This window comes from Gasterosteus aculeatus, chromosome Y (assembly GCF_964276395.1).
Source record: "Gasterosteus aculeatus chromosome Y, fGasAcu3.hap1.1, whole genome shotgun sequence".
NCBI lineage: Eukaryota > Metazoa > Chordata > Actinopteri > Perciformes > Gasterosteidae > Gasterosteus > Gasterosteus aculeatus.
Genome location: NC_135709.1, coordinates 13,782,938 through 13,804,848, shown reverse-complemented (window position 1 = coordinate 13,804,848; position 21,911 = coordinate 13,782,938). Strand labels below are relative to the sequence as shown.

The 21,911-nt window shown below is 43.4% G+C and overlaps 2 protein-coding genes across 3 annotated transcripts in view; both read left to right on the top strand.

Moving 5' to 3' along the window:
* Nucleotides 1-11,076, top strand: part of LOC120812873 (cryptochrome-1-like) — a 24,156-nt gene extending 13,080 nt beyond the window's left edge. The window contains exons 2-12 of one of the 2 annotated variants that reach the window (XM_078097801.1): nucleotides 4,936-5,054; nucleotides 5,637-5,745; nucleotides 5,941-6,083; nucleotides 6,178-6,362; nucleotides 6,443-6,531; nucleotides 7,733-7,873; nucleotides 8,093-8,401; nucleotides 8,513-8,664; nucleotides 9,080-9,282; nucleotides 9,526-9,654; nucleotides 9,935-11,076. In XM_078097801.1, coding sequence (XP_077953927.1) covers nucleotides 6,046-6,083; nucleotides 6,178-6,362; nucleotides 6,443-6,531; nucleotides 7,733-7,873; nucleotides 8,093-8,401; nucleotides 8,513-8,664; nucleotides 9,080-9,282; nucleotides 9,526-9,654; nucleotides 9,935-10,020 — 1,332 coding nt within the window. In that variant the 5' untranslated portion in view covers nucleotides 4,936-5,054; nucleotides 5,637-5,745; nucleotides 5,941-6,045 and the 3' untranslated portion in view covers nucleotides 10,021-11,076. Of the gene's footprint in view, nucleotides 1-4,935; nucleotides 5,055-5,585; nucleotides 5,746-5,940; nucleotides 6,084-6,177; nucleotides 6,363-6,442; nucleotides 6,532-7,732; nucleotides 7,874-8,092; nucleotides 8,402-8,512; nucleotides 8,665-9,079; nucleotides 9,283-9,525; nucleotides 9,655-9,934 lie in introns of those variants that run through there. The other variant, XM_040169076.2, reaches the window with a different exon arrangement.
* LOC120812301 (dihydrofolate reductase-like) lies at nucleotides 10,977-21,911 on the top strand. The gene is made up of 6 exons (XM_040168132.2): nucleotides 10,977-11,583; nucleotides 12,078-12,127; nucleotides 12,343-12,448; nucleotides 12,539-12,665; nucleotides 21,258-21,373; nucleotides 21,723-21,911. The coding sequence occupies exons 1-6, from the start codon at nucleotides 11,483-11,485 to the stop codon at nucleotides 21,811-21,813; spliced, it is 591 nt and encodes a 196-aa protein (XP_040024066.2). The 5' UTR covers nucleotides 10,977-11,482; the 3' UTR covers nucleotides 21,814-21,911.

Genomic DNA, 21,911 nt, shown 5'->3' with positions numbered 1-21,911 from the left:
TCGGAATAAAGATTAGAAGAACAATACTTGGAATGCTTAAAGCATTCCAACTAATAAGTCGGAAATAAAGATTCGAAGAACAATACTTGGAATGCATCGTTAATGCATTCCAACAACTAGAAAAAGCATTTCCTGCTGAAAATGCGTTGGAATGCAAAAAGCTGAAAGCTGCACTGAATATTTAAAAATAGCTGAAAATACAGAAAGTTGAAGGGAATTTTAATACATTTGCTGAAATGACAGATATTTGAAAAGCTGAAATTAATTTGAAATAGCTGAAAATACAGAAATGGGACAAGCTGAAAGGAATTTCAATAGATTTGCTGAAAAAGCAGAAATGAAAACAGCTGAAATAAATGTGAAATATTGCAAAACAGAAGTTGCAGGAGCTTAAATGAATTTTAAAAAGTACAGAAATAACAAAAGCTGAGATGAATAAAAAGAGGTTTAAAATTGTTTGTAGTATTGTTAGTTGTAATTTGGGTATTAGTACTAGCAGTAGAAGTCGGTTTAGTATCAATAGCAGTAGAAACAGCTGGAATACTGATACTATTAGCCATAGTAGTATTTGTAATAACATTAGTAGTAGTTGTAGTATTAATAGCAGTAGAAATACTAGTAGTATGGTAGTAGAAGTATCAGTTGTAGTACTACTAGAAGTACTAGTAACTTGCTTAGTGGTTGTAGTAGTATTTGAAAGAGCAATACGTATTTCAACGAAACCGCTTCATGGTTAAGGTACAGATAATCATTGAGGCTTTAATTTTGTAATGAAGGAATTGGGTGAGGGGGGGTTGGGAGACAGAATGTTTGTTATTCAAACTAAGAAGTTTTTAATTAATAGGCCTCATCACAAACATTACAGTAAAAATTCTCTCCATGGGGCTTTTATTTTGAAATTATTGGATTGGGTGGGGTGGTGGGGTGTAGATAGAGGGAGGGAGGGTGAGAGGGTGAGGAAGGGAGGGGTGGTGAGGAAGAGATAGAGGGAGAGAGAGAGGAGAAGAAATGGACAGACAGACTGACTGACTGAGTGATTAACAGTGAGAAGAGGTCAGGGTGGGGGGGGGGGGGGCGAGTGTCTTTATCATATTGGTCTGTTGACAGAAAGCATAGCTGCGTCATGTGACTCCACTAATCAGGTCATAGGAGCAGCTGTGAGTCACAGACAGATCCTGCAGCATGTGTACGAGTAACCACGGCAACGGCGCACCTATTGGATTGGGTGGGGTTGGGGGGTGTAGATAGAGGGAGGGAGGGTGAGAGGGTGAGGAAGGGAATGGTGGTGAGGAAGAGATAGAGAGGGAGAGAGGAGGAGAAATAGACAGACTGACTGTCTGAGAGTGATTAACAGTGAGAAGAGGTCAGGGGGGAGGGGGGGCTAGTGTCTTTATCATATTGGTCTGTTGACAGAAAGCATAGCTGCGTCATGTGACTCCACTAATCAGGTCATAGGAGCAGCTGTGAGCCACAGACAGAGATCCTGCAGCGTGTGAGCGAGTAACCACGACAACGACGCACCTGTGATCATTAACGAGCGGCTGCAAAAGGGCAGACACAAGACAGCGAGTTACACAGAATCCACACCTCAAACAAATGAGAACCAGCGCAAAACTATAACAGCTATCTAAAAAGTACGGCGTTTTTACGAGACCCAAGACTCTACCGAACGCATGGATGTGCGTTTTATGTCTGTCCGGTAATAAATACGGCTCCTACACATTAATCCAATCAGCACAACCATACCCTCATTAATCTGAAGAAATGAAGCCTCTAGAGTGTATACTTTGGCTGTAAGGACAGAAGTTCCATATTTTTTTAACCAGATTCTGGTGCTGCCTTACACTCTAGCCCTCGAGGTCTCCACTCTAGCAGACGCAATACACACTCATGTAAAAGCCAGAAACGGAGCGAAGAACTAGTGAAACATAATCAGTGATTATGAAAGAAGTACAATAGATATCCACAAGCAGTTTTTTTCATAAAATAGTTGAGACCTGTGTCAACATTTGAAAGTTGAAATGGTGTCTGTAGCTGAAAGATTGGCGGAGCTGAAATATCTGAAAGTTGAAGAAGTTTAAGGAGGATTTGAAAACAAACTCCATTTGAAAACCATGTTAAAATATTAATGATTATTGATTTATATAAATTCAAGCTTAAGAGGTAGAAAGCTGAAAAGTCATGGCCCTCAAGCCAGAAAGGAGCTGAACATTTTAATATTTGAAGGATTTTAATAGCTGAAAGTGTGAAGGAGTTGAAAGGTGGCACGGAAGAAATAGAATAAGAATAAGTTGAAATAAAGATTAGAAGAACAATACTTGGAATGCTTAAAGCATTCCAACTAACTAGAAAAGGCATTTCCTGCTGAAAATGCGTTGGAATGCAAAAAGCTGAAAGCTACACTGAATATTTAAAAATAGCTGAAAATACAGAAAGTTGAAGGGAATTTGAATACATTTGCTGAAAAGCTGAAATTAATTTGAAATTGCTGAAAATACAGAAATGGGAGAAGCTGAAGGGAATTTCAATAGATTTGCTGAAAAAGCAGAAATGAAAACAGCTGAAATAAATGTGAAATATTGCAAAAAAAGAATACAGAAATTAATATTAAAACATTGCTGTTAATAGAGGCATAAGAAAAGCAGAAATTATTTTAAAGAACTGCTGAAAATACAGGAAGTGGGGAAGCTGAATTTCAATAGATTTTCTAAAAACAGAAGTTGCAGGAGCTTAAATTTGTTTAAAATTGTTTGTAGTAATATTAGTAGTAGTATTAGTTATAGTTGTAATTGTGGTATTAGTAGTACTAGCAGTAGAAGCAGTAATAGTAGGTTTAGTATCAACATGTCAGTAGAAACAGCTGTAATACTATTAGCCCTGGTAGTATTTGTAATAACATTAGTAGTAGTTGTAGTATTAATAGCAATAGAAATCCTAGTAGTATGGTAGTAGAAGTATCAGTTGTAGTGTAGAAGTACTAGTAATATTCGTAGTGGTTGTAGTAGTATTTAAAAGAGCAATACGTATTTCAACGAAACCGCTTCATGGTTAAGGTACAGATAATCATTGAGGCTTTTAGTTTGTAATGATGGAATTGGGTGAGGGGGGGGGTGGGAGACAGAATGTTTGTTATTCAAACTAAGATGTTTTTAATTAATAGGCCTCATCACAAACATTACAGTAAAAATTCCCTCAATGGGGCTTTTATTTTGAAATTATTGGATTGGGTGGGGTGGGGGGGTGTAGATAGAGGTAGGGAGGGTGAGCGGGTGAGGAAGGGAGGGGTGGTAAGGAAGAGATAGAGGGAGAGAGAGAGAGAGGAGGAGAAATAGACAGACAGACTGACTGAGAGTGATAAACAGTGAGAAGAGGTCAGGGGGGAGGGGGGGCGAGTGTCTTTATCATATTGGTCTGTTGACAGAAAGCATAGCTGCGTCATGTGACTCCACTAATCAGGTCATAGGAGCAGCTGTGAGTCACAGACAGAGATCCTGCAGCGTGTGAGCGAGTAACCACGACAACGACGCACCTGTGCTCATTAACGAGCTGCTGCAAAAAGGCAGAGACATGGCAGCAAGTTACACAGAATCCACACCTCAAACAAATCTGAAGAAATGAAGCCTCTAGAGTGTATACTTTGGCTGCAAGGACAGAAGTTCCATATTTTTTTAACCAGATTTTCGCGCTGCCTTACACTCTAGCCCTCGAGGTCCTCACTCTGGCAGACGCAATACACACTCATGTAAAAGTCAGAAACGGAGCGAAGAACTAGTGAAACATAATCAGTGATTATGAAAAAAGTACAAAAGATATTAAGAAGCAGTTTTTTTCATAAAATAGTTGAGACCTGTGTCAACATTTGAAAGTTTAAATGGTGTCTGTAGCTGAAAGATTTGCGAAGCTGAAAAATCTGAAAGTTGAAGAAGTTTAAGGAGGATTTGAATACAAACTCCATTTGAAAACCATGTTAAAATATTAATGATTATTGATTTATATAAATTCAAGCTTAAGAGGTAGAAAGCTGAAAAGTCATAGCCCTCAAGCCAGAAAGGAGCTGAACATTTTAATATTTGAACGGTTTTAATAGCTGAAAGTGTGAAGGAGTTGAAAGGTGCCGCGGAAGAAATAGAAGAAGGAGAAGTTGAAGATGAAGAAATAAAGATTCGAAGAACAATCGTTAATGCATTCCAACAATAAGTATAAGTCGGAAATAAAGATTCGAAGAACAATACTTGGAATGCTTAAAGCATTCCAACTAATGAAGATTCGAAGAATAATACTTGGAATGCTTAATGCATTCCAACAATTAAGCTACTGTATTTGACAGTACACTGGACGTCTCTGGAGCAACAGTGAACCCTGCTGTTGTACAGTCAAACTTCAGCTTATTTTATCAAGGCAAAAGGCTCCACATTTCTGTGAAATGCATTGTTGAAATGATATATTCTTCACTGGTCTTTCAGGGTAGATAATTACAAGCATGTGATGCATGCAATTAATGAAGATATTATTACATACAGACTATGAAGGTCGCACAAGCATCCTCAGAAGAAAATACATCAATGAGATTGATTTGTTCTAATTATATTGATTTAAGTCAGCTCATAAACTGACATGGCAGCTCTCTTTTCGATGTAAGGAACCAAATAGTTTTGCTAAATCAATTCTTGTCAAATGAAAGTAAAACAAAATTGGGTTATAAAACTGACCTCGAAGGTCTTTATTTATACGTTTTCTTTAAACTAGCCCCCTATATAAGCTTCAATCAATTCATTTAGAGGGATCATCAAGTAAGACAAAGCCCAATTTGGAATGGGGCAATTAAGAAAAAGGAGATTTTTAAACTCTATACTCTTAGTGTTGTTTCATATTACCTACAAACTACAAGCAATTCATTTCCACATCGCTTAACACGTCATACACCATCTTACACAGGAAACAGCAATCAGCTTGAGGCATTGACTGAACACAGGCTGGACAGGCTTCAACCTACTTTTTGTGTCATCAGTCATTGGCCAAAGCAGTGACTTCTCTAAACTGCTGCTGCAATCGAGGTAAGAATGATTGAAATGTTTATTTAATTTTTAAAAAAAGAGGCAAATGATGAAAGGGATTCCATGATCTTTCAATCCAGTTCTGTTTAAGACTGCCATCTACTGCTGGGCCTCGCTGTAGTGACTGTCACCTCCTGCTTCAGTGAAATAAGAGGTTTTCTGGTTGGTGTAGGAAAACACCACCTTTTACCACAGTTACTGACAACTCACTCGACACACACTCACCGCTGTGTCGAGTGTAGCAGTCCGCCTGCTGATGCTCTCATGCAAGAGCTGTGTAGGTTCGACTGTGCGTGTAGAAATTCTCCGCCAGAATAGGTGCCACCTGTTCACATTAAAACAACGGATTTTCATGCACTCTCTTCATTGATGAGAGATTTCGGTTCTGTGGCCTTGATTTTGTAAATATCACTGATGGTCTAAATTTTAATTTGTAATTAATTGGTCATTTGTGCATTTAAACCCTAGATTTTACCTTTATTATCTTTCTAAATAGTGAATCTAGTTGATCAATGAGAACACATTCACCTTGTAACCCTCTTGGTTTATAAGCCATTAATCAACGATCTTGTGGGCTCTCAGATTTTTGTTGCAGTGCTTAGAGGACTTGGATGCCAGCCTGCGCAAACTCAACTCCCGCTTGTTCGTCATCAGAGGCCAGCCTACAGACGTCTTCCCTCGGATTTTTAAGGTAGCATCGATGAAGTAGAGTAGAAGATGCATTCTTACACTCATAAGAATATACTTTTTATAATGTTACACCTTGTGTAACGGTGACTTAATAAACAATAGGTGACGTTGACAAGGAACGTCGCTAATTGCTTAGAAGTCCCATCAATTTCCTTGCAGATTAAAACAATAAATGATATCTATTACTGTCCCTCAGGAGTGGCAGACTACTTGTCTATCTTACGAGTACGACTCTGAGCCGTTTGGCAAGGAACGCGATGCTGCCATCCAGAAACTAGCCAGCGAGGCCGGGGTGGAGGTCATGGTGCGGACTGCTCACACCCTCTACAATCTGGACAGGTGAGTGACTTCATCGTTTCAGGTGAAACACAAGTCCCATAGTAGAAGTAGAAGACTTATGTTTATTTCTCTTCAATTCCTCTTTCCCCCGAAGGATCATAGAGCTCAACGTCGGTCAGTCTCCGCTCACGTACAAGCGCTTCCAGGCGCTCGTCAACCGCATGGACGCCGTGGAGCTGCCTGCAGAGACCATCACAGCCGAGGTCGTCCAAAAATGTGCCACACCGCTCAGCGAAGATCACGATGACAAGTTTGCGGTGCCCTCCCTGGAAGAGCTTGGTTAGTGACTTACTTGAATGTTTATTTTTATGGCTTTGAAGAAGTTTGGGGAATATATTTTAATTGTTGTTGCTTTTCAGGTTTTGAGACAGAAGGCCTGACCACCGCAGTATGGCCGGGTGGAGAAACAGAAGCCCTCATGAGGCTAGAGCGACACCTGGAGAGAAAGGTAACAATAAGGAATATCGGTGTGATTCCCTTTGGATTGGTTGATTGCTTACTTGGCTCAAGTCGTTTCATGCACATAGATAGAAAAGACACCGGTAAAGCTCCATGGTTGTTCGGTTCTTTAAGAACCTCCCCACCGAACGGGGCATCAGAAGAGGACACGTTGATATAACTCGTTTTAGGTTTTTTATTTTGCTGAATGATTTCACAGAACAGCTGATTTGTCCACTTTGCAGGTTATAAACCTGTATAAATAGAAAGAAAGAAAGAAAGAAACTAATGTAAACAATAATAGCAGCATACACAATACCATACATTCTGGACATACTAATATGAATATAATATAAATTTCATTAGTATTACAAATATAATATATTTAGTGTTTAAACTAAACAAACATATCTAAACACAGAACTGCACATCACCGTTACACATCAACCAACTTAAATCAAGTGAGCACAATGAGTAGTCGAAAAGGTGACGCGGGGCATGGCAATCCATTATCAACCGCTTGACTACATTACCCATCGAGCACCGCAATCAGGAAGTAGCTTGTGATAGTGAAGTGCACCAATTTAGAATTTGCTGGACTAGTCACAGACGCTGATCGAGCCGACAGCGTTAACCAACGTAACAGTTTTTTAAACAATCCAAACCCGCGCACATCGCGGCAGCACAGCAGCAGCGCTACAGACAAGTATACTTCACACACAGCTGAACGCAACGGCTTAACGGTGGCATCTCTCCTGACGTGACAACCTCTCAATAATCGGTTCCCCTTATAGCCGTTGATTGGCCCATGCTTTGATCACGTGAACCTCCCACTTGTTGCTGCCCAACACCCGTGACGTAGTAAACGCTACAATGGTAATCAAACACACAATGACAACACGAGTTGAGAAGATGAGGACAGTAGAGGATGTCGCATGAGATATACGTCTTTTGACGACAGATGGTGGCGGCTGAAAAGTATCAGGTGACCTCTAGCCAGATCTACAGAGGAAGAGGAATACAAACTGAACAAAAATGGTAAAAAGCAGCCCATATGTTGTAAATAAATAGATTTATATCATATAGCGCCATCTATCGCCTCTTTCTTTGACCTCTTTTCAAACCTCAGGTTTTAAGTGCTGAGACTTTATTATTTTCTTTCGCCAATCACAGTGGGATTGTTTTGATCAATGTTGTTTTTTTTCCCCCAGGCGTGGGTGGCAAACTTTGAGAGGCCGCGAATGAACGCCAACTCCCTGCTGGCCAGTCCCACCGGCCTCAGCCCCTACCTGCGCTTTGGTTGTCTCTCTTGTCGGCTCTTCTACTTCAAGCTCACCGATCTTTACAGGGAGGTATGAATGACCAAATACGAGACAAGAAATAACAGAGGCCATTCGTATTTGGAAAAAGACAGCTGACGTGTATCATAATTTGCTTTCACTCACAGATTTATGTTGTGAGACGCATTAGCCGAGGCAATACTCGCCGCCTTCATCTTAAAATCATAATTAAATACAGCTTTTCTACCTGCCTTCTGTTTTAATTTAAAGTGATATCGTGTGCCCCATCAGGTCAAGAAGAACAGCACCCCACCGCTTTCCCTGTACGGCCAGCTGTTGTGGAGGGAGTTCTTCTACACGACGGCCACCAACAACCCCTGCTTTGACAAGATGGAGGGAAACCCCATCTGCGTGCAGATCCCCTGGGACCAAAACCCAGAGGCGCTGGCCAAGTGGGCGGAGGGGCAGACGGGCTTTCCCTGGATCGACGCCATTATGACCCAGCTGAGGCAGGAGGGCTGGATCCATCACTTGGCGAGGCACGCCGTGGCCTGCTTCCTCACCAGGGACCTCTGGGTCAGCTGGGAAGAAGGCATGAAGGTGAGAACGGAGATTTAGTATCCCGAATATAAACGAAGGTGCCTGGCTGCGGCCGCCCTGCGGTTTCTTTCTCTGATTGACATCACATGCATTGCACTGTGTCTCGTACAGGTTTTTGAAGAGCTGCTCATAGATGCGGACTGGAGTGTAAATGCCGGCAGCTGGATGTGGCTTTCGTGCAGTTCATTTTTCCAGCAGTTCTTCCACTGCTACTGCCCAGTGGGATTTGGAAGGCGCACGGACCCCAACGGGGACTTCATACGGTCAGTCGGTACCTCCATCTGCAGCCCCGTGATTTCAAAAGCTCATGATGATGATGAGGATGATTTGTGCTCCTTCGCTCATTTCAAATGGGAAACTTAACATCTCGTTGTTGGATTGTGGTCATCCGTTGCCTCACATGGGGGAATGATTTGACACGGTTTGTCACAATACAGTCATGTGTAGAAATTGATTGAACAATGAGGCAAATTGTGTGAGCTAATTTAGTGCATTTAATGCCGATATGGCAAAGAATGAGCTTTCACAGTCAATTTTACTCGTGTTAGTACTTATCTATCATGGCAATTATGTAACAACACGCACTGATATCTAGTGCGCCGCAATATTTTACTCCGCCTTATATCATGCTCCACAAATTGTTCATCCTCCGAACCCGCCGTCCTCCTCTGCTGCCAGGCGTTATTTGCCCGTGTTGAGAGGCTTTCCAGCCAAATACATCTATGATCCTTGGAATGCCCCGGAGGAAGTGCAGAAGGCAGCCAAGTGCATCGTGGGAGTCCACTACCCGAGGCCTATGGTGAACCACGCCGAGTCCAGCCGCGTCAACATAGAGCGCATGAAGCAAATTTACCAGCAGTTTTCCAGCTACAGAGGACTGGGTAGGGACATGAACCACATACGCACAACCTTTTTTATAAATGCAAATTACGCAACGTTGCATTAGAATAAAGCAGAGCTAGATAAATGCTGGTGCTGCGTAATCAATAATGGGCAGTTTGCAGATAAAACCCCAGTAATGTTTGAAATGCTTTCATGAGTGCAGAAATATAGAGCCAACTACTGCTACAATGCAAGTGTTGTCTGGTGTTGTCCCGGATTCCAATGCTTTGCTCGCCTTGCAGGCCTGCTGGCAGCAGTTCCTGCCAATCCCAACAGTGTTGCAAATGACGGGGTTCTCAATTCGGGGACCAGTCGTGGTCCGGGAGGCTCCTCTGAAGGCCTCTTCACATATACAGCATCATTTCCAACAGGTATGCAGGTTGGATTGTTGACTTTGGTTGAGATCATTTTTTGAGTTGTTAATACATTACATACATTAAGAATTGCGCAAGACTTTTAAATGTTATTTAAGCAAAGTCATTAGAGAAAAGGCTAAAAACATAAAATTGATATAAGTTAAACTTGGGCCGGCTGGCAGCGTGCAATCAAATATCTGCTGCCCCAGGCCTGCAAGATTTGGTAACAGACAACATGACTGTGTCATAACTCAACTACCATAACTTGACTTTGGTGTTTCCTGTTTTAATGCAGAAAAGGGAAATTCCACGCAGAAGCGCCGGCGTGAAGAAGACATTTCCCTCAGAAGCAGCACTAAATCCTGGAGGCAGAGCAACTAGTGTGAAAACAGAAGAATACAAAGGGTCCCTCAGTCATCTGGATATCCTCTTCTCTTCAAGTGCCCTCAGCTGACAACAGCAGTAACTGTGACTAACAACTATAGCTAGATCCATAAATCCATAACATGTCTTGGTCTCCAGATGAGAAGTACCACACATCTCATGAACCACGGGGGGAATTCAGAGACAATGCTGACATTCAAGAGAGAGTTGGACTTTTGAGGTAACCTATGGTCTTCCATAAAACGACTTGTCATCATCCGCAATGCGTTTCTTCTCCCCCATCAACACCCTACGTCAGTTTGCTGTTGGGGTGAAAGTGTAATTCAGCGGATCAGCTGAACGTTTGTCTGAGCATCACTTCTCATTAATTGTCCCATCCTGAGTTTTGGGACACAGCAACACAGTCTGAAGAATATGGGAGATTTCTTGTGTGTGACTCATGTGTGTTATGACTGAAATAACGCACGGTGGTTTACTTTGCTAAAAACAACTCCCTAAATATTTCATATACAGAAAATTAGCTGACACTGTCATAGATCTGCATAGTGTGTGTTTTTTAAATCTCTTTCCTTTCTATTTAGGACACAAAAGCCTGATGTACAGTAGTAGGGAATATTAGGTTGAGAGTTTCACCAGGCCTTTCATTATGTATTTTGTAAATAACTTTTGTGTATTTGGTTTTGTGCTTTCTAAACTACTTTTGTATATATTTAACCAAAATGTGAATGCGTGTGCTTTCGCCTCCCAGGTGATTGTAAATCATTAGTTTTTGTATAAAGAATGACCAAATTTAACTATTGAAATGGCAAAAAAATTACAAATGTTGAATTCTTTTCATCTTTTTTATGCACATGTATACTTTTATTATTATCTTTCCATATATTTTTGATAATTATAAACATTTAAATTAGCCTAAGCTATGTGCACTGGTGCACTCGGAGTTGGTAGGGGGTGCATTTTCATTGCAGAAAATCCAATGACTTCCTCATAAGACATATAAAAGAAGTGCCTTTGTGGATGTGCCTACTGATCAAAGATAATAAAGTGCCTTCTAGGATTCACAGTGGAGACATAAGACAAAGTGATGGTGGGTAAACATAATAAACTATCTTCTTGGAGAGAGAGAAGCTGGTGAAGAGCCCTCTGGAGCCCCAGTGGAAAACGTGAAAGGCGCCATATTGGATTTGTTGCTAAAAGCTAAATGGCCTCCGGTGAATGATGATTTGACATTTGTTAGCATTCAACGAGGTGTGTGACCTCGTGAGCGGGTCACGCCGCACGGTCGACGTCAGCCCGGATCCCCGCCCTGTCCGGGGGCCGGTTGGGGGGCAGCGATTGCCTCGGATCGAGTCGCTATAAAGCGTGCTCGGCTCCGGGGGAGGAAGTGCACGTTGAAGGAGCTTGTTTCCCTGCTTTTTTTGACCGCACATCGGGGAGAGCGAGAGCGAGAAAGACAACAATGAGCGGGGACAACGTGCAGAAGAAGCCGGTACACCTCATAGCGGCGGCCTGCAGCGGAGGGGGCATCGGGAAGGACGGACAAATGCCCTGGGACCTCCCGTAAGAGTGAAGCCTCTTTGCGTGCTGAAGTCAGACCCCGTGGGGCTGTTGCTGTTTAGCCATTAGCTTGCATTCTCTGCAGACATATAGTTTTAAAGGTATTTTAGCATCGAGGCTGCTAATGATAGTTGTCACTGACCAGTTTTCATTGATTTAAATATGGTTAGTTCATAAATGCATACCAGTGATGTGAGTAATAAGGCTACCTAAAATTATATGATATAATGAATTACACTTCTATGACCAGAGGAGATACTGATTTACTGGGTATTTTTATCTGACAAGTGTCAAATTAAGTTGTTATAATTGAGGTTTCCTATGTGGAGCCTGTTGATGTATTTTGGTTTATTATGGAACTTAGATCCATCGTTTTGTTCTCTGTGGAAAGCAGAACACTGAGTTAATGTACTTGGCAACAGATCTGACTTGTTGTTCTGTCTGATTTGATATTGGGGGGAAACAAAATAATGATATTGAAAATGTGACTGTTGCAGATCTGAATTCCGGTACTTTAGGAACCATGTACAGGGGGTGTCGAGACCAGGTACTGCTCAACATCATTATCACATCATATTGAATGTAATCTGGATTACATTGAAACTAGTTATTGTTCCAAATGTATTACATCTAAATAGTGTTACCATTCATTGCTATTATCCATATCCAGCCCAGTTCATGTGCTTAGTGCCACACGAAGAGACGTGAGAGCTGCAACCGGTCGGACTTAAGTTTTAAACATCTCATTCTTTTCTATTTCAGCGAAGATGAACATGATGGTTTGGGGAAAACTGTGCTGGTACTCTGTCCCAAAACCTGATTTCCCACTGCCCAATGTTCTGCACGTGGTGCTGAGCAAAACACTAGAGTGAGTGCTCTCTCGCCTGCGCCAACAAGGACGGAAAGCCCTATTTCTTGAACAAATCTTTTTCGGGTTTTTTTTCATCTCCTCTCACAGGTCAGTTCCAGATCACGCCCATTTCTTGTGCGAGGACTTGGACGCCGCTGTCCGTCTGGCTGTGCAGCCCCCCCTCGCCGACTTGATTGAGACCATCTGGGTCGTCGGAGAGACGCAAGTCTATGAGGTGAAGCAGCCCGAGCGTTAAACTCCCAGTGACGCACGTTTTACCAGCATTCCCAGCTGAACCGGTCTGCCCAGATGCAATTATTTTACTGCCAAGCGCAGCCGCAAATGTGCAAAGTTGTGTTGTGTGTGGTGGAAATTTGTGGATTTAGCCCATGTGAGAAATCAAAAGTATCTTGAGCTTGCTTTGTGATTAAGTATTTATTACTAACTAGGATATAGAAAAAATCATTAGAATACAGAAATCATCAACACAAGTCGTAAGTACAGACAGAAGTCAAATGACTACAATTCAGCTGAAAAGGGACAGATGTTCCTTCCCCCAAAAGGAGCAGGAAGATCTGACAAAGTTGAAGAGGAGAACAGGAGCTTATATACACTTCAGGGAGGTTTATGCTGCCTCAGGACAGGACAGCCCACCCCTCAAAGAGGAGTGTTGGAAAAGTACCAGATGATGTAGGGGTGACCCCGCAACCCTCCCTTTATGGACCCAGACAATCAACAACATCTAAAAGGTCAGTCAGGGCACGTATGTTTTCATCTGTGTCTTATCTCACCCTGGACTGCCTTAAGTCACCGGCTCACATCAAAGGTAACATTCCTGAGAGCCTCACCCCACGCAGGCTCAACAATTTTCCCCCAACATCCCTCTCTTTTTGTCATTTTTGACAATCCGGAATCAACTTAAGAAACTCCAAACAACAACTAAATTGAAATTAAGAAAGAAAATTAAACAACAAAGAAAACGCTTAGAACATACATCAGTGGTCTAAATTCACGAAGATTCAGAACATCACATCATTAACTTCTAGGTACATTGAGAACTCTTGCTAAACATTAACACCATACATGCTGTTTAGTTACACACAATCCTCACACTCATCATCACTGTCAGAGCTATACGGATAGGGTGGAGTCCATTCCTGAACCGGACACCGTATAGTAGTACTTGTGTTCAACTGATACATGAGTACTAACAACCTTCCCTACAAAGAGCTTTAAAACAGTTACAATTAGGGTTATAACAATTACAGACAGATTGATGCCCCCTAATTCCCATAGCAGTTCCTTGAAGAGAGAAGGTCCCTATGATCCAACCCATGCCTGCATTTCCCCAAAAGGATTCCAGCCGTGGTCTTCATGCAATTCCTTAATGCCTTGCTCTGTGTCTGCCACCACATCATACACTGATGATGTTGCATCAGAGAAGTGCAACATTCAGTGTTGATTATTTTGCATACCCCGCCTTGTGAGGCCAGAATGAGGTCCAGAGCCATTCTATTTTGTAGTACCATGTGTTTGATGTCATTTACTTCCTTTTGCATTTCGGAAAGTGCTATTGAAGTCTTATTCATGTGTCTTTCCAGTACTGTTGAGAGTGCCCTTATTTCCTCCTGGCTCCTGTAGGTGCCATAGGACGGTATTAGTATGCTCAAAATCCTTGAACCTAGTGAAATGGCGCGTTTATGACGTACATGGAATGGCGCAAGTTCCTTGGAGTCAGCTTGTCTAATTAGGGGTATAAGATATGCTAAATAGCATTTCCCAGTAACTGACCCTTTACGAAGGTTCCCTACGACCGGAACAAAGCTGTAAGCGATGTTGCCACAAACTAAATACACCTTTCCCGGTAATGCGAGGTCCTTAGACTCAGTGGTAAAGCTGATAATATCATTACTACAGTCACTCGTACCTAGATGAAATCCATCCAGAGCATAGAAGTTAACACAGCGGCTGACGTTGGTTAAGGGATGGACTGGAATGGGAGGTGCTGGGTTAGTGCAATCTCGATTCGGAGGTCTAGTTGGGATTAAAGGTTTACTACAATTATGTCTACTCCAAGTTAAATGTGTGACTTTAAAATCATTTGCCCAGGGGATGCTCTGTATACCCATCTCCAATCGAATAGATGCTGTATTTGGTATGAGAGTACATGCAGTTTTTAACAATTCATTCTCCGCCGTACAATTAGTCTCACCGAGAGTCATTTGCACTTGATATCTTAACCCTTGTTGGACGTATCTTTTGTAATAGGTTAATCTAAACAACATCACTTGATTAATACCTACGGGCCTTTTCTCAAGATTAAACTGCTTAACTGCAAAACGCACAACTTTCCCCTTTTCACCCTCATAGGCAGTTGTGCTTTGCGCTCTTGTCGCCGTATGCGATGGAGGAGTGTAACAGTCTTCATCATTACTCACAAATCGATGAGATAACTCAGGCCACACCATGACATCCCAGTCGGCTTCCGTGAATGGAACAGGAACCAACATAGGTGCTCTAGATGAAATGGGCATATGCTGACATATCCAACAATTAGAGACATTCCTTTCATTAGCAAACTCATTCATAATAGTCAACGCAATATTATCATGCTTGTACGGTGGTGTACGGTTTGGAAGTTCTTAACGTTAGGCTTACTTGCACGCATACTGCCAATCTAACCGAGTGAAATGGGCTGGTTCTGTTGTACAGTCTGCAGGTTGAGCGCACCAGAACGGTATTCCCCACTCGTGTCATATTTAGGGCTTAGAGTCACCGTGCAAGTGTCGTTTGTCTGAGTCCTAAAATCCTCCGAGTCCAGGACTGACCAGCGACCTAAGTGCGACGTGCTCAGCCGTGACATGTAAACTTTACAACCCTCCTTCTCAGTCCCCCCTCTCGGACAATTGAGAGAGATCAACCCTCGCCTCCAAGTTGCTTTGGCGGGGGCTGTTCTGGCCTGCGGGAGGTCAGGGCCTGTGGTTTAACGGCCTCGTAAATGATTTCAGGTGGTACTGTTTTAGGTTGTGTCTCTTCTTCTGCAGTTCTTTTGCATGCCTCCCTCCAGTGGCTAGAGCCAGTGTGGGCTGGTATCTCCTGACACAATCGTGGTTTACTGCACCAGAATGGTGGATCTTCTAAACCAAATCTTCCGTGCACCCACACAGTACATATTCTTCTCCCAACCCGGCAACACACACAATTTCATTTACGTGACTTTCTATTTTAACCCATGCATCATGTTCGATTGTGTAGAGCAAACACTCTGTCTCGTCGCATTGTTTTGCTGGACAGTGGAAACTTCCTGAAATTCTCTATTGGAGAGGTGGAGAACGCTGGAATCCGTGATGTTCACATAAGGAGGTTGTAGTTCATTGATCGTGAGGGGAATCAGCACAAATGTTGCCAGCGTCAGTGATATGCACATGTTCATTCTCAGGCTCCAACCATGCTTCCTGAGTGTTCTTTGGCGCTGGAGATCTGTCTTTTATCGCTGTTCTCCGGGTGGCCGTCGTCTCTGCCGTCCCTGCCGTCTCTGCCATCTCTGGTTGGCCCGTTGTTGTCCTGGAACCCTGCAGTGGGGGAGGGCTCTCCACCCTGCAACCCCTTAACCGGAACCAGATGGATGTGCTCCTTCGCCTCCTGGATCCGGGATGCGTTTGCAGTGGCTGGCGTGGACCCACGTTGCTTTCCCTTCCACCTTACTGCCGTCTCCGTGGTCAGGGGTACTTGGAAGGGCCCCGTGTAGCGTCTCTGCTTCCAGTGCTTTCTCCAGTGATCCTTAATGAGGACCCAGTCTCCTGGTTTCAGGTGGTGCTGTAGCTGTGGATGGAAGCGCCGCTTACACCTCTCCGTGCAGTGCTGAGAGTGAAGGGAAGAGGTTAGCACAATATCTCAGCATGCTCATTTATAGCAGTGCACATCCCCCCTTTGCCCACGTGATCTTTTCCGTGAGACAACTTAGCATAAATGTGGAAGAGAGCACGTGGCAAACAGGGCCTACTGTCCGGCCCTGTGTAGATTCCGCCCTCAAGAATGGCACCAGATCGTTTCCACAGGGAACGCTCCTGTGCACCGGCCAGAGGCTGAAGTGTTGAAAGATCGGCATAAGGACTAGGATCGGTCGGTGTGGAAAGCATGTGAGCCAGGGTGAAAAGGAAGCCCTGCGAGACTGCCTTCTTCGCAGCCGCATCCGCGCCCCTGTTTCCTTCAGCTGCCTTACCTGCCTCGGCAAGTGCAATCAACTCTACCGCCTGTGCTGAGAAGTGTGAAGGAAGCCCGCCACTAACAAGTGTGCTGTGTGATGTAACCACTGAAAACCCGTGTCTGGTGAGCAAGAAGCGGAGCCGTCTACAAACAGCTCAAGATCTGCATTGGGAAGAGGTGTGTCCAACAGATCAGGCCTTGGTATGCATGTCTGCTGCAAGACTTCGACACAGTCATGAAGCTCTCTGCAGTTGGAAGAAGTGTAGATGGGTTAAGGACATTGCATCGTTTGACAATTACATTAAGTTGTAGGATACCTGAACCATCTCTGAGCAGAGAGGTGAGAAGTCTTCTGGGCATATAAGATATGAGAGACAGTAAGTGGGACCATAAGTGGGACATCACAGAAGCCCACAATGTCACATGATGCTAAAATGTCTCTCTCGGCTGCTGCCACTGCTCGCAAACAGAGAGGAAGACCCGAAGCAACAGGGTCAAGTGTTGAGGAGAAGTAGGCAACAGGCCTAAGTTGTCCTCCATGAAGATGACACAAAACTGATGTCATTTAACAGTCCTTCTGGTCTATGAACTGAGTCTACGGTAAGTCGGGTCTCAGCAGGCCCAGAGTCGGGGCCTGTGATAAGGTAGTCTTTAAGTCCTGAAAAGCCTTTTCAGCTTCAGTAGTCCAAGTCAGTTTGTCATGCGCGCTGAGGCCTTTACCGTGGACCATGAATGAGAGAGGTGCCTCCCTTTCTGAATAATTAGGGATCCACTTTCTACAGTATGAAGTCATCCCCAAAAACTCATCATTCGTTTTTTTGTTTTTTGTTTTGGTTTTTGGTACCAATTGAATTGCCCCAATACGTTTGGGAGAGAGGGATTTTGCCCTCAGCTGTGATCACATGTCCCAGATAAGTCACTTGTTCTAGAGCAAATTTAAGTTTTTGTAGGCAAGCCTTATGTCCGTTCTCTGCCAAATGTTTAAGTAGCGAAATTGTATCAATTTTACAAGCCTTCTTTGATGGGCTGCAAATCATCATATCAGCCACATAATTTAGAAGGGCCGACCCTGCAGGGAGTTATAAATTATGTAGATGTTCCTAAGCGCTTCTGTGGAATACACCTGACTTCCGTGGTTACCCACTGGACAACCTATCCATTTATAGCCGCGCCCAAAAAAGAAAAAAAACAAACCAACTTATGTCTTCTTGTTTGGGAGGCTATACAAGTCTGCGTGTTGTGTGCATTCCTCAACGAGCTCTACTGTTCTGTGTACACTTACTCGTGTGATCAACGTAGTGCGATCTACATTACCACTAGCGCTATACTCTTCATGAGGATCCTCTGCACCCGGTCTGAACTTTAGGCCGAGACGCTGTTGCAACCATGGACCAAGATCCTGTATCCCAGTGAGATGGTTTAGCCAATGAAATGTGGAGTAAAATCAAGGAACACCTTCTTTTTTTCCTTTGGGAAGGAGAGAGAGATACAGACACCGCAGCAGCCTCCTCTGACCAATACACATGCTTCAACCATGATCTCTCTTTCTCCAACTTTTGGTCATGCTGTACCTCCACATACCTTCTATCTCGCCCTGTGCTTACACAGGATGTGCAATGTAATGACTGTTCATGCATGTAATCTTCTACCGTGTGTGTATGCGCAATTTTTACATGGTCATGAGTAATTAATGCATCAAGGTATGCTAATAGTTTTCATCCATATACATACAGGAGGGTTTTTGGACTGTAATTGAACATCTAAAATAATTGCAATTTAGTCTTTTTTTTTTTTTTTGTGTGCCATCTGATGTTGAGCTCAAACACAATTTCATTTACTCTTGAGTCAACTACACAGTGTTACCGGATGGCAAGAAATCGTCAACGTTAATTATGGGAATTTCTGAATATAACTCGACATGCAATCTAAGATGTGTGTGTGTGTGTGTTTGTGTATGTGCAACTATTTTGTTTCGTTTATGAGTATGTGTAGGGTGCGTTACTTTCTCCTCCGTGATGGGGTGCTCCGTCTCTGGGGTCCGCCCCTCCCTCTGCCTTCCTCAGTCAGACGTGTGATGTGTCTCATCCTCATGTGCTCAGGACACTCTGCTCGCCAATGTCCTTGTTGTCCACAATTGTAACACACGCTTGGATCATAACTCCCGTAAGTCCGATCTGATCTGCCTCTGCCACGAGCTCTTCCATAACCTCTTCCTCTTCCACGTTGGCCTTGGGCAAATTGTTGGCACTGCAAGCACGTAAACATCGCATACTGAGCCTTTTCAAAACCTTTTAGTTTGTCCTTTTTCTTGTGTAACTCATCTTCAGCGTGCTCAGCGTGCTGAAGGATGTCTGCAAGAGCACAGGTTTTCCAGGTTACACATGATCTTTTCACCATCCGTTTAAGTTCAGGTCTCATTCTGCTTATAAAATGTTCTTTCCGATGGACTTCATATGGCATCAGGGGCTGTGCCCCCATTGGATCACGTCTCTTCAGGCCACTGTGGGTGTCAAAAGCTGTCGTCAGGCGTCCCAGGAATGAGCTGCGTGTTTCTTGTGGCCCTTGTGTCATAGAGGTGACGGTGGGGAGGTTCAGTCTCAGAGGAAATTGTTCTTTTACCAACACAATGAGAGCATCTACAGCACTTCTAATGTCCACATCTGTGCCGTGCTCACAATCAGGATCTTTAAGGCGAGCAGCCATTCTTGTGGTGTTGAACACACTCTGAACCTTGTGATAGTCATGTGTCAGAAGTCTGCACATCAGACGCCGCAGCTCTGACATGCTAGGATGGTATTTTCTGACAAATGGCTGAAAATCAGTCTCCAACTTAGCAAGATTGTCCTTAGGACTGCAGACGTGGCTCATTGCCTTGGTCACATTGGCATCTGACCAGGGTCTGAGAACCAGCATCGGCCCTTACGCCCCCTCCACTGGAAAAGAAGCTGCAGGATCGAACGACGTCTCTTTTTTTTTTTTTTTTTTTGAGCAAGGCCCACCTTTGTTGAGCCTGCGAGCGGGTCACAGTAGGTGAAAAGGTCGTCTGGCTGGTGTTTGAGGTTGAATCTGGCTTCCCTCCTGGTGGGCTGTTGTCAAGCCGAGGAAAGGTTGCTTGTGCTGCTTCCTGCTGAGGAGACTGCGGGCTCATGAAGGCGGGAGCTGGAGGAGCAGTGAGGGGAGGGGGGAGTCCAGATCCGTGTCCACCAATATCCGCAGGAACTCATAAAAACAAGGATAAAGTGTTTTGGGGTTAGAAGGGGTACACATTTCAGAACTTTTTGTAGGATCTTTGGTCTTTAATGAATTAAATGCTACCAACCTCTGTCTCTCCCTTCTCTCCGACTCATACTTCCACATCTTGAAAGCTTCCCAATCTGCCTTACATACCACATTCTTCTTCTGCTTTCTTCTCGACAGGCCTGCATGCTGAGCTGCATCGTTCTTCTCCTTCCCCCTTAGTTGCAATTCCAACTGCTCCAATTGATTCTTACTCAAACTCCCCTTTGAAGGAAACCCCAATTCAACCCATTTTTGTATTTGATTCAAACTGCCAGGATAACGCTCTGACATAAATTTTCACACTAGTGGCAGGATATTAGTCTCATGGTTATCCCCCGTCTCCCCTTTACTCTGAACACTACCCATTTAGCTATCTGTATCTGTATACCCGGAGTGTACGCGCCTATAAAGGTGCGCACAAACGGAGAAATACCCCATGCATAACTAAGGCAAGTCAGTGACCGTTGTTTTCTCTGGCCACTCAGTCTACTGCACTTATCCCAAGTTGGCCTGTGAATTTTCAGGAGACACAGGATATGCAACTTGAGAAAATACTACAGGTGACCCAGACACGTCTGTCTACAACACACTCGTTGTGAGATAGGCCTAAAACCCTTTTGTCAATGACTCTGTCTGCCTTAAAATAATTTTGATCTCTCACCGCGTGTTCGTCGTTTCTTTTCTTGAACTGGATGGATCGGCAATCCGGGTCTCGTCGGGACGGCAGCTTCTCACCCTCAGGGAGGAATCACCTATACTATATGGCCTCCTGTCCGTCCGTCAGAGTCCAGATCACGCGTCCATCCCATCCTCGTCGCCAAGTTTGTGGTGGAAATTTGTGGATTTAGCCCATGTGAGAAATCAAAAGTATCTTGAGCTTGCTTTGTGATTAAGTATTTATTACTAACTAGGATATAGAAAAAATCATTAGAATACAGAAATCATCAACACAAGTCGTAAGTACAGACAGGAGTCAAATGACTACAATTTAGCTGAAAAGGGACAGATGTTCCTTCCCCCAAAAGGAGCAGGAAGATCTGACAAAGTTGAAGAGGAGAACAGGAGCTTATATACACTTCAGGGAGGACCCAGACAATCAACAACATCTAAAAGGTCAGTCAGGGCACGCATGTTTTCATCTGTATCTTATCTCACCCTGGACTGCCTTAAGTCACCGGCTCACATCAAAGGTAACATTCCTGAGAGCCTCACCCCACGCAGGCTCAACAATTTTCCCCCAACATTGTGCATCTTAGATTAGAGGAAAAATCCTTCATGTCTCACATCAACGTGAATACCGTGTATGTGACCAGAGCCTTCGTTGCTTCGTGTTGCTGATCAGGTTGCGCTGAAGCACCCGTGTTGTGACTTGGTTTACCTGACGGACGTCATGACGGACTTTGACTGCAACGTTTTCTTCCCCGAGTTTGACAGAGGACTCTTCAAAGTACAGGAAGGGTATGTGTGTTTGTCTCGTTCTCTGCTGATTATGGTGCAGGTTGTCCTTTTACATGCAAAGTTATTTTAAGGCTTTGCTCCCTTTTTACAAATCAAACGTCAGGCCCCGTCAGAAGGTTTTGGTTAAAATAGTTTTAATACTTCAAAAACACAAAATTTGCTGAATTCTTTGGTATTTTCTCGTCATTCTACTCTTATTGAAAAAGTACTTTGCACGTTTTATGTGAGACGGTTTTCTTCCACACTAAAAGCTAATCTATGTGTGAATATTGTTTTATCCATGGAATTATGAATTTTTTGGGGACTTTTTAATGGACGTTTGTTGTTTTTTGTCTTGTTTCCAAACCAGATTTCCTGGCGTGCCGAGTGAAATCCAAGAAGAAAACGGCATTAAATACAAATTCCAAGTATTCAAGAAAGAGACCAGTGATGCGGTGTAAAAACTAACCGAAAAAATCACTGGAAGAAAACCACTCAATATGTATTGCAGGATCAACTCCTGGATAGACAAGCTGCCAAAACCTGCAGTATTATATTT